Source organism: Diceros bicornis, chromosome 27 (assembly GCF_020826845.1).
Source record: "Diceros bicornis minor isolate mBicDic1 chromosome 27, mDicBic1.mat.cur, whole genome shotgun sequence".
In the NCBI taxonomy this organism is placed as follows: Eukaryota; Metazoa; Chordata; class Mammalia; order Perissodactyla; family Rhinocerotidae; genus Diceros; species Diceros bicornis.
The window spans coordinates 39,948,076-39,966,460 of record NC_080766.1 but is presented as its reverse complement, the minus strand read 5'-3'; the positions used below and the strand labels follow the sequence as shown (position 1 = coordinate 39,966,460).

The window sequence follows — 18,385 nt, the reverse complement described above, 5'->3', positions numbered from 1 at the left end:
AATAAGGTGATGTGGCCTGTAAGCCTCATTCTCCCATTTTCTCCTGGGTGGCCGAGAGCCAGTTCTTTTCTCTCTGGCACACTGTGATGTCCTGTCAGGGCTATTTCCCCCAAAGTCCTCCTCAGACAGAGCCCAGGCTTGTCTCCAGCATTTCAGGCCTGGGGCCTCTGAATGGAGGGGAATGGGGGAAGGTCCTTAGGTAGAAGCCTTCCTGGTGTTGGTCACACCAGCCTGGGACCCCTCCTCTGTGGTGCTCTGCCCCATGGCCCTGGATCACCTTGCACAGCTCCTGGATGGTAACCGTTCTCTCAAGGGCTGATGCTTCTCTAACTTTCTCAGTTATGAATCACATCATTCAAAGATGTTCCCATCACAAAACATCACCACAGGCAGAGCGGCACTTCTAACTTGCTTTCTCCCCCGACATGATTTAATTCTCCAGTCTTACAAAATAAAAGATCAAAAACTTTCCTAGTGTTTAAAGTTTCCCCAAAGTCCTTTGCTAGTAGGTACACATTTGAGCAGTACGTATATTTCTTACTTTAGATTATTGACATATCAATTTACTTATAATAATCACACTCTGGCACACAGCTTCTTTATAATCTGTGTAGATGCCAGAGCATAAGCTTCAATGTGCACATTGATGATATGTTCATAGCCAACCACTTAATTAGAAACTACTCATGTGCAGCATTTGAAACTGTGATTCTAACTTACAAAGCACTCTGCAGGTTTTAAATATTTCTCTTCCAAAAACATATTTAATGCTCTCACTCTATCCAAGATCTTAGATTATCATCATGAAAAAGTCCTATGAACTACATTTAATTTTCTGAACTCTGAAAGGATTTTGACACTAGGAAATGAGAATACATGTTTATATTTTCTTTGAAAAAGGTTATGGATTTCTTTGAACCAATCTCGTGGATATATAGCTTTAATATCTCTTGTCACATCTGCTTGAAGAATTTTTTTCATTTCTCTTGTCTCATCTGCCTGAAGAATTTTCTTCATTTTGGGAAAAACAAACATTGACAATTAGCCTCACATCTACACCAGTCAGATTGCAGATTCTTCCATTTCTTTATTTGACTCTTTCTTCTGCAGTTTCCTTGGCCAAACATTTCCACTTGTCCTTATGATCTCTTGGTTTTGCAGACCCATCCTCACCTGCACCCCTTACGTGCTTCTTACCTGGGTTCTGAGCATTTCCAGACCAGGGTTTCCAGCCCAAAACACTAAGTTGGAAGAAGGCTCTTCTTGCACTCAGCAGATAACATGGGGAAGTGGGGTTCTATTGTCTCTGTTCTACTCACTAGATGCAGGATAAAGAGCATTTTTGCTCAGAGGACAATTACATTGTTTTTGCATTATTTTTCCTAAATCTTTGACTTCCTGGCCCTTGTTTTACATGGAAGATACAGTGGAATGGAGCATCTTACACAATGGAGGGTGCCAAAATGCACGCTCCACAAAAAGTGGATATCTGTGTTTGAATCTATGCACCCATTGTACTAAGCCTCTGTATAGAAGGCAGCTTAATATAGTTCAGAGTTCAGTCTATTTAGGTATTTCCTTATAATTCTAGGCAATCCGAATTTCATAGCACTGTTTAACAATGCCTCGTCAATAAATAGCTTGCTTCAGAGACCTAGATGGTACCCCTTTGAAAAGTTGTCTGTAGCTCTGAATCCCTAAAATAAGAGTTTTTAAAGTAGATTTGGTCTTACACCTGTGATAAAAAGCAAGTCAATAACCAAACAAAAAGGAATTTTAAGTTTCTTTAAGCCAGTGTGTCTGGTACAGTCTCCCTGCAGCCTCTCTTCTGTCTGCTTGCCAAACCTATTGTTCCTTCTTTGATGTGCAATTTTTCAAACAGCCTCTGTCAGTTGTACTGTGGGTGACACTGAATTCCAGGTAAATGCATGTGGCTTTTTTGAGCACCTAGCCTGGACATTATGCTTTCAAGTGCCTGCACCCAGCAGTAGGTTGCAAAATGCAGTCCCTGTCAAAGAAATGCACTCTACCCTTTGTGCAGATGCTGATTTGATGTGCTACAGAGTAAGTTCGAAATTGGGCAGAAGGAGAGGAGTGAGCAAGTAAATAAATTAGCAAGGACCTAGATAAAGAGTTCCTCTCATTTCTCATCACCTTGGACACCCTCAGATCACACGGTCCGACTCTTGTAACCCGTCATCCCTAAAAACTGCGCCATGCTGTCTTCATTAATAGCCATCTAACATCATGGCCCTGCTTTCAGGTACAATCCCTCCACTCATTAAGTCAGTTGTCCAAAGCGAAGAAGGGCTGACGACGAACGAGGGGCTCAAGATGCTGGTGACCATCTCCTGTATCTTGGTGGGGGTCTTGCTGCTGTTTGTTCTCCTGCTGGTGGTGCGGAGAAGGAGGCGGGAGCAGAGGCTGAAGAGGCTGAGAGGTGAGTCAAGGCTCCAGTCACCCCCTGCACATGCCTGCAGCCAGGCAGGAGAGAATTAACCCCCAGTGGAATGACCTTTACTCTCTGAACCAGGTCCCCCAACTGCCTGATTCTGTGACATGCCTTCAGCAAGACCACAGAGCCTTCGGGGAAAAGTCATACAGGTGTTACTACTCAGTCAGTCAGAAATGGAGTGAAAGTCAGCCTCTCACAAGTCTCCTAAATCCTAGCTATCAGTAGGCAGATTTTCTCTTGGATTTTTCAACCCCACTCTCTTTAATTTTCAGCCATTCCAGCAATAGCACCAGTTAGGGCTTCCTTTGAAAAGACCTATCAGATTTGCCCTGGAAATGCGAACTAGTTTATTGCCAGGAAGCTGAAATGGAGGGCTTATGGTCCTGGTAAAGCATTATGAGGCAGAAAACACACTTTCCTGAATTAGAAATTTGAGCTGAAGCCCGGAGTAAGAGTTTCACTCTAACTAAGAAAACAATAGTGGAAGATGAGCCCCTAGGCCAGATGAAAGCCATTGTTAGCAGTCCCCGTTATTATAAAGTCCAGCTCTGTAGAGTTCTGGTAATGGGGCTATTTCCAGCTTCCAGCCGGCAGCCCTTACTTGGCCTTTGTTCTACTGGGTGAGGATAACGAGCTCTTTCAAACACGAAACATTGGGCAGGACAAGTGTTTCCGAGTCCTTCCTCTTTACCTGTCAGGGTATTTAACCAAGCTGCCTTTTTGGTAAAATGCATATGCAAGATGTTCACATTTTAATATCAGTGCAGTGTGGAGTAATGGTATGCAGCATCCTGTATATTCCTCAAATTTACATTTGAGGAACAAGTCTGCAAGCACTCCCCCTAAAACGTATCTGTGGTAGCCCCAAACCTCGCTGATGTATGTGGAAAACGTTGACCTCTCTGAAAATACTTTATTTCACCGTAATCCAGTTAGAGCAGCAGAACATGGTGAGATTTTCACATCTTCACTTACTCAAAGTACTCTTCTTTACATGACTAATACATTTTACTATCAATTTGCCTTCACTTTGCCAACAAATTAAAATATTTGAAGTACATTGCACTCCATCTCTACGCTTTAGTACTCCTATTTAAATCTTTTGCAGCCCAATAATTCAGATGAACTGTCAATCTCATTGAAGTGTCCTTTCTAAATCACGTTAACCACGTATGTTTTAATCCTACAGACTTACTTGAGCGAAGCCTGTATCCTAAGCTCCATGCTAGGTGCTTGATGTGCAAAGATGAAAAGAAAGAGCCTTCTGAACTCTAGGTTTAGCGTAGGAGGGAGACACAGAAGCATCTTCCAGGAAAAGAACAAAAAATGTCATGAATGCTCAAGTGGGGCTTCAAACAAATCCTGCATAAGCACAAAAGAGGGAGCGATTAATCCCAACTGAGGGGAAGAGAGGAGGCCATCCAAGAGCTACATAAAATAGCACTATACAGATGTAATATTGCCTAATATGTTGAGAAATTTGGTGTAAGGTGAGCTGTGCTGGATTCCATTCACAAGTGTCCATCATTAAAATACCAAAAGGATGTTTTTATAACCCTCTTTCACAGAAAACAGAATCCCATAGTCTGGACTTCAGGAACATTGTTATTGACGTACCAAGGGGATGTGTCCTGGTTGTGCTCAGGCAGCCAAATCTAACTCGTTGCATTTAGAAGGCTATGAATTGTTCACATAACACTTTTTAAAACCAACAGTAAAATTTTCTTATTCATCATTTCTGTTTGATCACAAGTGTTTGGCAGCAAAAGGTTAAGCATAGAGGCAGTGCTTCCCAGCATCGTACTACCCTCTGCCAAATTCACCTTTTCTTTTCCCCCCCTCCCCTATTTCATGCTCTTTCCTCCCCAGCTATTGTTTTATTTCCTATTCTACTTACAGCCTAAGTACCCAAGCTCGCTCTTCCTTGACAAGAGCAAGGAAAAGATGTTGCTGACTCTCACTGATATGTTTGGGTTAGACTGATGGCAGGCTCGTGCATCCTTTATTTTCCTTCTTAATACTTCCTTGTAATTTAGTTATTGCTTTGCAAGAGCTCTGTCCAGAAAATATCCTGGGACTGGCATTTTTATTGTTGGCATTTCTACCTCTAGACACCAGCATTTTGTAGTTGGTTTTGGCAAAGAAAGCAATACATCACGTCGAAGAGCGTGGTCTTTCATTCCCCAGAAGTGGTTTTGTTTTCTATGTACTAGAGAAAAGATAGAGCCAACACAAAAGTTTCAGCAGGAAGAATATAAGCGATGTGGCAAAGAGGATGTATTTATGGGAGATGCTGAGGAGCAAAGAATTCCAGAGAAGTAGCTTGCCATGGTACAAAGGTATCTGCACTCTTGCATTTTGTGCATGCTTAATAAAGGCTTCCAAGTGAAGAATCTGAGCAGAGTGCAGCAAGAATGCAAAGGGTTGGGTACCCAATTCCATCTACATCCTAATGGCAAGTTTTAATGTGGACGCACTGAAATGCATTCAATTCAACAAACCATTGTTGATTATCTACCAAGTGCCAGGTGTAACATTTTTAAACCCAACAGTATAATTTTCTTATTAACCATTTTTATTTGATCACAAGAGTTTGGCTAGGTCCTGGAGAGAAAACAGATTATTAAGACCCCATCTCAGAATTGTAAATGCTGACACTCAGTGGCAGTGACTAAAGGCTTATAAGGGACAGATGCATCTTTCTGTAACTGTGAGAAGTGACCCTTAAAAGGACAGAGTAAGTGACTAGGGTTGTTAAGGGGCAGTTAATGAAAGGCCAGGCCTTGCCCCAGGAAATCCTTTGTCTCTTAGCCCTGCAGGGCCCCTATTCATTAACCACGTGAAATGTTCCCAGCTCACTCCTGGAGGGAAACTGCAGCCACAGTGTTTAAGGCAGTAGATGCCTATCTGTTAAACAAAGTTCACTAGTAGAATCGCCCAGTTACAACCTGACCCACATAAGGCACAGATCCTGTGCCTGAGTTAGAACGAGTTCAAGTATATTTATAGATTCGACAGAAAGAGTTGTTTCCTACAATAACTGTATTATCCAAAATAACAACATTTCTAATAGTATGTCAGTGTTGCCTGAGCAACCACCGATCGGGATCAAAAATGGAAATTAGAAAATCTGAATTATAGAAAACTATCATGGGGCTTCCTAGTGGGCACTGTGAGAGTTGCTACTTAAGATCAGCTTCGTACTATTGACCTTGTTTGATTCCGTTGTTTATTGTGGCTAGAGACTACCAAATGGTTATAAGCGTGGTGTGTTTTACCATATAAACAAGCAACTTAGTTAGGTGAATACAACATAATGTTCTTTAATGTAAAAATGTAAAAAAAAAAAAAAGGGAAGAAAATGGGACTCAAGCAATTTAGCCAACCTATATTCCTCCTTCCTGAGCATTTTACTAATTTTAGAGCGAAGCGACCTCCTAAAGTCTAGATTGTTTGCAAGTGCTACATTTTTTTTTAAATCTGTAACTTTATCCAGGAGTTTAGAAGCCACATTTTGCTTTTAATGATGTCCTGATTTTTCCCCACTTCTAGATCCTTTGAAGTGCAAGGTTATAGAATGAGTCACTGGCTGGACCCACTGTCCCAGCATCCCCAACCTTATAAAAATTTGATTCTCATGTCAGGTAATCAACTCCAGAATCCCTAAAAGCTTCCTCCTTTAGTATGAGTTTACCCAAGAGGGTGCAAAGTTACGCTGGCACCAACCAGTATGGGTCAACTGGCAGTGCCAAGCCAAAAAGCTACTTCCAAGACTTCAAATAAGCTAAAAATAAAAATCAATGGATGATATAAAATTTGGCCATGCTTCTGTGGCAAAATTCCCTTCTTCTCTTGAACAGAAACACATTTATTATTTTAAATTTGCCTTGAAATGGATTAATATTATAAAACTGATCAGTTCCAGGAGGCCTCGTGGTTCTATACAGGCAGTTTAAGGAGTGGGTCATGAGGAGTCATCATTTTCTGAGTTCCGATATGCCATTTATCTGCTCTGCGAATGAGCTAAAAAGCCCTCCTCATGTGTAAGACCAAAAATTAGCTTAAACTTTAATAATCTAAAGGAAGAGGAATTGTATCTAGGAGTCCAATACTCTTAGACTTGAGGTAGACTTAAAGTAGATAAAGATGACCATAACACTGATGTGTAGAGCTCCTGTGCATGCAAGAAGTCCACAATATTTGTTAGTGAAGGAATTGGGAGTGGGTACCTTAGAGACTTAATCGCCAAGCTAATAAATGCCCAAATTGCGGTTTAGATGGGATCAGAAGCATGTACTCTGAAATTTTAGTTCTACGCTTTGTACTTCCTTCCGTCCATCCTTCCCTCCTCTCTTCCTTTCTTCCTTCCTTCCTTCCTCCCTTCCTCCTTCTCTTTCCTTCTCCCTTCCTCCTTTCCTTCCTTTCTTTTTTTACTTAATTTCTTAATAAAATTATCCTTTCAAACCTCCAAACCTGTTATAGCAAACCTAAGTAAACAAGAGTTTCTGTATCTGAGAGTGAGGAGCAGGGCGGAGCTAAGGGCAGCCAGTGGAGCGAGGGACAGAGAATGGGCAGCAGGAGGGAGCGAGCTGGTGTCAGCCCTGGCCCCAGCTCTGTGCCCTGCCCAGTGTTCTATTTTGCCTGTTTGCCCTTGCAGTTTTCTTGGATTGCAAGTATTCATGGTTTTCTTTTTTGGATATTTATTTTGCCATGGTTTTTGAATCAGCTTTCAGTTGAACATGCTGATGATTGCCAGTCCTATTGGTCATCTTGTAAAAATTTAAATGCAGGTTTATAGCCCTTACCAAAATAGCTACTTTATGAGACCCATTTCAATCCCACAGAAAAGCAGGGCTTGCTGTGAGGGAGCTCGTAAACAAGAGCTTTTGATAGATGGCAAAGCAGGATAAAGTCTGTCACCCCCAAACTGGTTTTTTCTTTCTGTGAGAGTGTGCAATGACTGCCCAATAGAGGTATTAACTTAAGCATAATCTATTTCACTTAACTAACTGGAACTTCGGAAATGAAAATGTAGTCATGTGCTATGAATCAGATTTCTCTTTTTTAAAGAAGCATTTGAGCGTGTAAAATCTGAGGCAACTCAGGCTCTCAACGCTGGCACAGACTCGCTGTGTGCTCTCCCCTGACACAATGTGGCCTGCGCTGCGTCATTGATAAGAACCTTCATGCCGTGCACAGACCGGAGACAGGAGCAATGGTCCCCAGAAAGAACATGGGAACTGGGGGAGACCACGCTGGGATACTCCTAGTTCAGCTGGGGGCGCCTATCCCCAAGAACTAACTGAACCATGTGGTAATCAACAGAGTACTAACACTGTCCATTTTTCACTCTTCTTCCTCTTCTATAACCCTTTACTGTACACTTTCTTGTTTTAGTCTCTCAATACCTGTGCAAATCAGTTGAGGATAAACTTGATGGGATGATGCTGTACTTTGTTGACATGAAAACTGAAGGGAACTTGCCCAAAATCCCACGTCAATTAGGACAGAACTAGAAGGAGAGCCCAGATCACTGTTGCCTATCCCAGTTCTCTTTCCATGAAACTTCTTCAGACTTTGGAATATTCAAGAAGGAAATAGGCTGTCCCATCAATATTAAGTTAGCTTTAAAAGGTTTATCAGTGAAACATGGAAACAGAAGATATATTAACATGGAATCAGTAGTTACTTTACAATTTTACTTTTGCCCATCAAAGATATTTAGTTGATCCATTTTTTATCTCTATATTCACTACCCCTCAGGCTTCTCCTATATTTGAAAAAAAAAAGTATTCCTTCTAGTTTGCATATCTTCAGCTTACTGCCTTGCTCACTACTTTTCCGCCATTGAATTCTTGAAAGAGTATTCTATACTCAGCTACATTGCCTGTCACTGGCTCCCAAATCCTCACAGTCTTGCTTCTACTCCCACCACTCAAATGAAACTGCTCTTTTGAAGGAAGATGACCCGTTGCCTTCTGATCACCAAACTCTCCTTTCCCTCATCATTTTCTAGCCTTCTTTGAACATTCAGAGTGTTAGCAACTGTAATTTTTTGAAACTCCTTCTTTTCACATTTCAATATCACTAGACTATCATAGTGGTATTTCTCCACCATTTCCCACCCCAAAAGATTAAGAGAAGAGCACAGAGCCAAGATGGATATGTAGAAATAGCAAGGGGCTTTAGAAGAGATGTCATGAAGTCTAAACCTCAGGTTGAGCTGAAATTTGTGAAAAAATGTGACAGGCAACACAAACGGCTGTATAGCTGCTTTGGGCAAGAAAAACAAGGCTTGAGATGATGTTCTTATATTAACAGATGGCAGGTAGAAAGAAGAATGACTCAACATCTGCTCTGCTTTGATGTGCACCAGAAGTGTGGAACAAGACCAGAAAATGTGGAACAAGAATTATAAAAAACACACGGAGGGAAGGAAGGAGGGAAGGAGGAAAGGAGGGAAGGAAGGAAGGAAGGAAGGAAGGAAGGAAGGAAGGAAGGAAGGAAGGAAGGAAGGAAGGAAGGAAGGAAGGAAAGGAAGGAAGGAAAACTCAGGTTGCTTGATAAAATAATCAGAGTCCCTGATTATTTAAATTGATTTATTCTTTCAAAACCTACTGATTTCTAGTCATTATTGGGGGAAAGGAAGGGGATGTTGTATAAAATAATATTCCCAAGACCTTCTTAGCAGGGGAGGCAAACCATGTTTACAACAAACCATGATACAAATTCCAAATGATAAGCAGCACACTGTGGACACCAATAAATGCTATGCTAACTCACTGAAAGGGAAGATATTGTTCCCCACTGGGGAGATTAGGTGCCATAGGTTTCCAGTCCCTACACCCCAAAGGATAACATCTTAGGATTCTGAACAAAATTTTTTCAAACATAATCCCACGAACTTTGCGGATAATCTTTGAACAATCAAATTTGAGTTGTTAGAAAATAGTTATACTCCATAACCATTGTCAAAAACAATAAATTCTAGAAATTATATATTGAAATAAATTAGTTTAAGTTATAGGAAGGATGGTTTGTGAGCAATCAGGAAATGATAGGGATGACCAGAGGCCTAGACAAATCCCATTTGCATTTTGACAGCATTGATGGTAAGGGAGCACCAGTCTGTAGCTGAAATATGGGCAGGCTGAGTCAATTTTTGAGGTGGCACAAATCCAGGTGGGAAAGCTAATGTGTTAGAGGGAAGAATCCAAATTTTAAGAGATTTTGAAAGGCTGGAACCAAGAAGATAAAATTTAACAGGGATAATTGTAAAGTCTTCTAGATAAGTTGTGAAAATTCATTTGCAACACATATAATGAGCACTGAGTTCTCACTGGTGTGCAAGAAAGAGACTATCAAAAATTACCAGTTTCTGTGCTCAGCCTCTTATTTAATAAAAGATAATAAGACATTACCAGTCTTTCATAGAAGAGAGTTCCAAGTAGAGAATTACCTAGAAATTATGCCATATGAGGAGTGATTGAGAAAATTAAAGAATTTAACCTGGAAAAGAGAAAGTTGAAGGCAAGCAGTGGACATGGTGGATACATGGAAATATTCAATGGTGGTAAATGATTCCAGAAGGTGTCATTGTTATATCCAGGTAGAAATTATATCAAGGGATTTCAATGCAAGACAAGGAAGATGTCTCTTAAAGTTAAATGTATCCTTGAGAAAACTTTATGTGGCTTCACTGTCTACCAGAGACCGGGCTGTGCCTGGAAATAAAGACGGAAGGACCGATAGAGAGACAACATGAAAACAAGAAGTCACAATGCAAAGTGGGATAGGCTGTGCTGCATGTGTGTGCAGAGGTCCACAGGAGCCCAAAGAACCAAAGCACCAACTTCACCTGCTGGACTTGGGAGGAGGCACAGAGCAAGTGGCATCTGCATGGGGTGGGACAAAGGAGGGCCTTGGAAGAGCAAAGTCATGGGGTCTCTGCAGAGAATGCAAGAGCCAGAAACTCAAGGAGAAGGCAGGAAGTCAAAAGTGAGAGGCAACAGAAGTGGAAAGACAGCTTGGGACCAGCGTCTGAAGGCTCATGCTCTGTGCTGAGGAGTCCTATTGGCAAGTAGGTGCCTTTGAGAGTTTCAAGGCACAGGTGTGACACAGTAAGGGCTGTGTTTCAGACCCGTCACCCTTCCTCCAATATGGATGTCATTTAAAGGGCTGAGAGACTGGAGTTGAGGAGACCAGGAGGAGGCTGTTGACTAGTAAATGAGATTTGAACTGAGGAGAGAGAAAAACGCAAAGGTCCCCTGGGGACATGTTGAGGTGGGAGAGATCAACAGACTGATAGGCCCATCAATACTGGAGCAAGAGGTAGGGCACTGTGTGTGCTGCAGCAACATTGATCCCTTCCCTGCAGTGTCCAGTGGCCCCAGCTCATTTTAACGTCTGTCCAAGACAATGTGGAAGGGATTCAAATGTTTATCAGGAGGCTGACTTGAAAAGTCTTTAATCCTCTGAAGACTCTATGATTCCATGATTTTAAAAAATTATCTTAACTTGTCCTGGATTCTCTTATCACCCCTAACCAGAAGTGTGTCTAAGATTCTGTCATCTTCTCTTTCCGCTCCTCCTATATGAATATGAATAAGACCCTGAGCTCCAGCTCAGCCCTGACATCTCTCTCAAGCTCGATTCCAAATCTGCCTTGAACAGCTTCACCTCCTGTCTTCCATCTACTTTAATATGTTAAAGTACTCCAATATGTTTGAAGCCAAACACCTCAGCTTTCACCCAAATTGCTGCTTCCATGTCCTTCTAGACTCCTATTCCTGTCACTTGTGTCGCCATACACCCAGCCCTGCATATCTCTGGCCATTTCCCTGGACTCCCTGCAGTCCCTCTGCCCATTGCCTCCACATCCGGTAGGTCCTTGATTCCTACAGATGCCTTCTACCTACTGTAATGTCATCCATTCCCCGCCCCCTGCTCTCACTGCAGCCCTCTAATCCAAGCCTCGCAGCCTCTCTCCTTTGCCAACAAGTCCCTGCCCCAGCCCCCACCCTGAGCGCCCTGGATTGCCTGATTGATGCTAGTTTATAGCACCCATGCCCACCCACCACCACCTCTGCCCTCCTTCTTCCACTCCTTCCCTTGGCCCAGGTGAAAGCTTCCAGATTATGGCCAGTAGCAAGGAGTCACATTCGCTTGGCTCCTTAATGTCTTGACCATCCCCAATTCACAGCCATGCTGGTAACTTTGTTCAGTCAAACTGGCCCAATCCTTGCTTCCTGAGGAGCTCAGAATTGCAATGCACGCTAATTCTGTACCGTGGAGCGCCCTTCCCATTCAAGTCTGGGATCCCCACGTCCATGCTCCGCTTAAGGTGTGGGCAGTCTTCTGTCTTTCCAGACTGACTTAACCAGAGACAGTGCCCTCCTGGGGTCATTTCCCTCAGCCAGCTGGTGCTAGTCGTCTGCTCCTCTTTGTGTCCCTGAAGATATGACATGTATCCCACTCTATGTACAAAGCGCCTTGAGCACAGTGATGAAAAAAAAGAGTTTAAACCAACAGACGTTGGTTATGAATTTCCGCTCAGCTGTAGCAAATGACTGAGCATATCTGGGTCCCAATTTCCTGGTTTCTGAACAAGGGCATAATAATTCCCCGGGCAGAGATAGATATTAAGGGGACACGAGCTAGCAGTCCTAAAGTCACTGGCAAAATCCAGATCCCTAGTATGCACTCAACTGTGACCCCCACTGGCCCCTTGCCCGCTGCCCAGAAGACGTTCACCCGTGATCCCTGATGCCAACTGTGCCATCTGGACCACATCACTGTGCTTAAAACTCCACCAACACTTTTCAAAGGTGAACTCACAGAAGAAGTGAATTTCCACTAATGTAATTTTTCTCACAATTTCAGATGAAATCAGAAGGAGGAAGTAGCTAAGACAGAAGGAGACAGGGATCCACTGTAAGATGATAAGCGTAGAGGAGATTGGGCCAAAACAGCTTTGGGCGCCTATACCTGTGGACCAGCTTAACCCCAACAGAGATGCCTGCTAATTGTAGACAGGGAAAATTTGCAGTTAGAGCATGTCAGTATTTGAGGGGGGCTCTGTTCTCGCTTGTTGGATCCTACAATGCTGTAGCACATTGATGTGGAAAAATCACAGGAGAGAAAACTGTGATTGACTTCAGGAATAGAAAAGGAAAAATGATGATGGGCTAAATGAGGAAAGCAGGTCCATGCTGAAGACATTTGAGTGTGAGTTACCTTCAAATCGTGAGCGGAAATAAAATGTTTACTCCTTGGAATTTTTCCCTCTTTTTTAGAATATTTAACTAGCCACTGCTTGGTTGTTACATAGAGCTCATTAATCCCAAGCTTCTGGCATTTAATATACATATATTTACTCTACAAGTGTTAATTCATTCAGGAAGAGAAGAAGCTCGTCATATTTACTTTGTCTTTGTAGATAAATATAAAGACATGGGCTGGGAAATTAAATGCTGTTTTGCTTCCTTTGCTTTACCATACGAGTGGGATGGAAGGGAGCTGTTGCATTTCCCAGACTGAGCCCATCTGTGCACAAAACCAGGGCCCCGCTGTGAGGCTGCCAATGGGAACTGGCATGGCTGACTTGAAGAACTGAGCTTTGGGTGGTGAGGGTGCCAGCCCACGGGTGGTTATCCTATGACTGTCCACACCTCTCAATAATAGCATGGCGCTCCCCGACATGAATATGATTGCATTTAAATGTCAGCCCCCGAAAAGATGAAAATCCTCCAACGTATGTAGTTCTTCCCTATAGACCCAGACACACAGTCCTCTGCATCCCTTTCCAGAAAGTTCTATTTATCGAACATTACATTTAGCATCAAGACTTTTTGGAGTAGAATGAAAGAAAAACAAAAGGAAGGCTTTTGTGTTCTAAGAACCGAAATGTTCATTTTTGCCAGGACAAAATGTGTAAAAAGAACAAATTATATTTGAAAGGAAATGAGAATTTCAAAGCAATGCCACCAAAAAAGTAGATATTTGTTTTCTACATCATTTTTAGGTAGGATTTATTTTGTCAGGAGTGGTAATCAGGTCTTGGTAAACAATGTCCTCAGAGAAAAAAGAATAAAGTTTTGTTTCTGAGTTTGAAGTAAACATCTAAGTTTCCAGGCACAGTGATATGCCATTTATACAATTCTTTGGTTGGCCTAGGGGACTCACAGCTCTATAATAGTGCCTTTTTTAAGGGATCTATGGTGTCATAAACTTTTAAATTTTGCTAATGAAAAGGATAGGATTTGTGCTACATAAATGAATTACTTTCAAAATGTTAATTTTCTGACTATTGAAAATAAAATTGGGTTTCCAAAAAGTGGCAAACAGATTATAATAAAACCTTTAATCAATGTCTGAGAATTTTTATGGCCCTAGAGTGCTATGCTATCTTCTTGTAATTAAAATATATATATGTATATACATATACCCCATGTAGATGAAATAAGCAATCCATAAAACTCTAGGTTATTAGTAGTTGTCTGGGTATACAGTTTATACACATTTAAAAATGGCTATTGTCATCTGACTCTGTAGAATATGTGTTATAAATACCTAAGTGAGGGCCGGCCCCCGTGGCTTAGCGCTTAAGTGCGCGCGCTTCGCTACTGGCGGCCCGGGTTCGGATCTGGACGCGCACCTACGCACTGCTTCTCCGGCCATGCTGAGGCCGAGTCCCACATACAGCAACTGGAAGAATGTGCAACTATGACACACAACTATCTACTGGGGCTTTGGGGGGAAAACATAAATAGATGAAGTTAAAAAAAAAAAAGATAAATACCTAAGTGAATGTTAATGAATTTTTACCATGTACTAATATTAATTTTCTTTCCCCAGATGCAAAGAGTTTAGCTGAAATGCTTATGAGGTAAGAATAAGACCTAGCATCCCAAACATCATGTTTAATAGAACAATTTCCAACTTGCCTTAATGATTGTTTTAATGACAGTCTGAAATGATAAGACATTTTCTCTTTGACATATAATTTCCATTCTATGTACCAAAATATCCGTGTAATACTTAGTTGGATATATAAATACCAAATAATATCCTTTTATACATGACATATGTAGTGTTCTTGTTGGCTAAACTCAACCAGTAGAATGTTTCCCATTAACCTGGGAATAAAGAGACACGTGGTAAGTAAGTAGCTTTGGCTTTACTTCCACCCAAATACACAACCTGAGGTCAAACCTTCTTCCTAACAGAGTTAGCCAAGTGAAAAGAAATCCACAAGGGGAAATGTGTTATGCACTGTGCTCTTCAAAAGCAGTAGGCTGATCAAGACTTTCCTGGCCCTCAGCCCCCATGGAACCTTTAGCACCCCTCCACTAGAGCACTCACCAAGTTCTGCTGCAAATATCTATTCTCTGTCTGGTCTTGGAGGTCAGAGCCTGATATTTAATCATAGTGTTAGGAGCCACCTAGCACTGTAGTTGCCCCGCTAATGATTGTTTACTAGATGAATGACTAGAGTAGTTGAATAAGTAAGTGAATGTTCACAACTGTAAAAGACACCCCAATATTTGCATTTTAAGCCTTTTATATGGTAATGATTAAACCAAAAGTGTAAAGAGATAATCAGAGTCTAGGAACCAGATAAGAAAAAATGTCAGGGACCCTGATGGTGAATTTGGTGTTGCCATTCGGGGATGACTAATGTAGGGAGAGAAAGAGGATGGAGTATGGGGTCTCTTCCCACTCCCTCCCCCATCACAGTTGGCTTTAACTTTCTCACCCATCTTTGCATATAAAATTAGTACCTTTCTGTTATTCAGAGAACCCATGTCCCATCTCACTGGTATTTTTGAAGACCTAAGGCAGAGGTCAACTACCATTGGCCTATAGAGTACATTTCCCACAGACGTCTTTGTTTGGCCATATTGTGTTTTAAAACAATGTGAAATGTGGGTAAAAGATAGCTCTGAACTATTTGGTTTGAGCAATTAGATGAACATTGGTGCCATTTGCCAGGATTAGGATGATAGATGCACGGTGTGGACCCTTTTTCTATAGGGTGGGGAAGGGAAGATGTTGATGGAAATGAAAAAATCTGTATGAGTCATGTTGAACTTAGGATGCTTTTTAAGCATCCAAAGACAGTGTCAAATAGACAGTTAGTAGCAGGAATCTGGAGCTCAGAGGAGAGCTCAGAGATGCAAATGGCCTGTAAAATATCTCCTTCATAGTGGACATCTAATCACATCATGCTAGATCAAACTTGTATGGGAAGGTTAAGAAAATCTACATGAAATACCTTGAGTCCATGTCTTATGAAAATCTGTACTTGTTTGCCAAGCAAGTATTAGGACATTTTTGTGGTCACATGGAAGGCTTCTAGACACATGTGTGCTTGTGCAGAGCAAATCTGACAAAACATCTGGAAAACAAAAAAACAAACCAGAGTCATTTGATTTATTATAACTTATCCACCTAACAAAATAATGTAGACTTAAAAATATGAATTCATTGACGACATTTAGAAATCAAGAGCTTTCACATGAAATTTGGGCTTTCTGACTTTTGAAAATGCTCTGGCCACACTGGGCACAGCCTAGATGATAATGGCTTTCTGGAGCCACATACAGCGCCCCCTTTAGACCGGGCCTGACTTGCGCTCAGCACAGGGAGCTCATCCGCATCCCCACCCCAGTTCACTTCAGTGATCTGTACCCCAGCCTGGTTCCTGCAGCCCTCCCAGGGAGTTTCTGGCCACTTCCTCCATCCTCTCCCAAACCATAGATCACGCTTCTGCCCAGAGCCGATGATATCTGAGTCTGTTTTCTGACGTGTTTGACATTTGTTTAGTCAGGATGATTTAGTATCTGATGTTCTAGAATGCATCCCTCCACCTTCTCATTAGCCCCAAGTAAGACATAAGAAAGCATCTTCCTCATTAATAGGGCAATTACTGTGGTTGAAAGACCACCTGTTGATGAGAGCAGGAATTAATAATGGTATTTGCAGTTGACAGTTGTCAACATGAAATTAGGAAGATTAAAACTAGTAATTACTCCCACTTAAGGTAGTTGGGGTGGTATTCCTCCAACAAGTGAAAATGACTGAAAAGGAAGAGAATTTCCGAGCTCCTCAAATAGGTGGATTTTTATAGGATTAATTCAGAAGTAAAAGCAATGTTTTTAATCGTAAAGGATCAGTTCAGTCTGAGTTTGGTGGGTTAACAGGCCAACCAACAAAAGACCTTGTCACCTACCTGGTGAGTTTGTGGGCCAAAGATATTTTGAATTTGGCCCAGGAAGTCTAGGCAAGTCATATCCATTGGTGCAGAAAAGACTATGGGATTGCTGTCCCCAATCTTCACTGCTGCTTTCTTGGGAAGTTGAGGCCTTAGCAGGCTGGTGCCGTATGAACACAGAGCCACAAGCCTATGTTCTAGGCTTAATGCTGCCACCAGCTGGTTTTGTGATCTTGGGCAAGTCATTTTCCCTATCTGTGTCCAACTTTCCTCATCTAAAAATAGCAACTGGGCATTGTTCCTAGCTTTTATTATTCTGTGATCTTAGCAAAGGTAGCGTGTATTTTCTGACCACGTCCCACAAAGGAGTCTCTGCGTAATTCAGCGAGATTAGCTGTCCCAAGGCCAGACAGGCAGATGCCACTGTAAGACAAACACAGACAATCTGGACTCCTCCAGGGGATCCCCCGTGTGGCACCATCTCCCATCGCTGGGCTTCCTGCTTCTGGACACTTATCCACTTCACCCAAGCAAACCACCCCAGATAAGAGAAAGAAGAGAGACTTCACCCACCAGGCCCAGATAGAAAGGATTTTCCTTTTATATGATTAGACAAGAATAAATTTTTTAAAAATACCAGCCTTCTAAGAGATGAGACTGGCCTGCTCTAAGACACTAACCAACACATAAGGTTAATGTCCAAGGACCAGTATTAGTAAGAGCTAGTTGTAAGCAGAGAAGGGTTCAAATTGAGAGTTTAAATTAGTTTAGCTTTTTTGATGTTCATATTTTTATACACAGAGTAAAAAAAAACAAAAACACCCACCCAACTGTTATAATGATATATGATCCTGAGAGCCCTACAGTTATTTTATACTTATAGAATGCCCCATATCCTATTTTGGGGGGGGAAGGTGATGTGCAGGCATCTTCATTCGTTCCTTTCCACAACACCTAAGGAAGTATTAAGACTTAAAAGAGTTGTAGCAACTGCAAGTAATTTGTTGACTGAGCCCAGAAATACCATACTCTGTGAACCAGCGCCAGCTCTCCGTCATTTTAATCAGACAAGCAGATGGCAAATGGATGGTGGAAGATTATGTTTCAATAATAACTAACTAATATATTTAACATAATTCCATCTCATATAAAAGATGCAATTTTGCTTCCACAGTGAAAACATTCAGAATCCTTTTCCAGATCACCAATGAGATTGCTTCAAATAGCTTTTCTTTTTTTTTTTTTTTTTGAAGATTTGCTGCTGTTCTAATGACCAATTGTTATAATTTTGGAGAATCAGCCTTCATATAACAATAGATTATGAAATACGGAAGCAAAGATTAACATAAGGAAACAGTTTAGTTGGGACCTAATAACACTTTTAGAATGAGAAGGATATTATGGCCCCAAAGCAAAGCCTCAGGGACATGTCACTCAGCTCACATTGTATGTCCAAATAACACAGTTTATTCAACAACCTTCAACAAATGTTTATTGGGCACCTACCTTGGTCCACATACTGCTCCAAGTTCCAGGGATACACAGGGAACAGAACAGATGAAAATAGCCCCTATAGAGCCTATATGCTGGTGGGAGAGATGGATAAAAAATATATAAATCAATTAAATATATACTAGAGTATGAAGTGCTAAGGAAACAAAATTAGAGAATGAAGAGAGGAGGTGTGAAGAGTTCCCATAGCAGGGCCAACCTGG

At 41.6% G+C, this 18,385-nt stretch overlaps 1 protein-coding gene across 2 annotated transcripts in view; it reads left to right on the top strand.

Moving 5' to 3' along the window:
* The window catches only part of DSCAM (DS cell adhesion molecule), a 625,552-nt gene that overhangs the window by 573,809 nt on the left and 33,358 nt on the right, over nt 1-18,385 (top strand). For both annotated transcript variants that reach the window (XM_058523126.1, XM_058523125.1), the window contains 2 exons: nt 2,264-2,440; nt 14,312-14,342. In XM_058523126.1, coding sequence (XP_058379109.1) covers nt 2,264-2,440; nt 14,312-14,342 — 208 coding nt within the window. The remainder of the gene's footprint in view (nt 1-2,263; nt 2,441-14,311; nt 14,343-18,385) is intronic.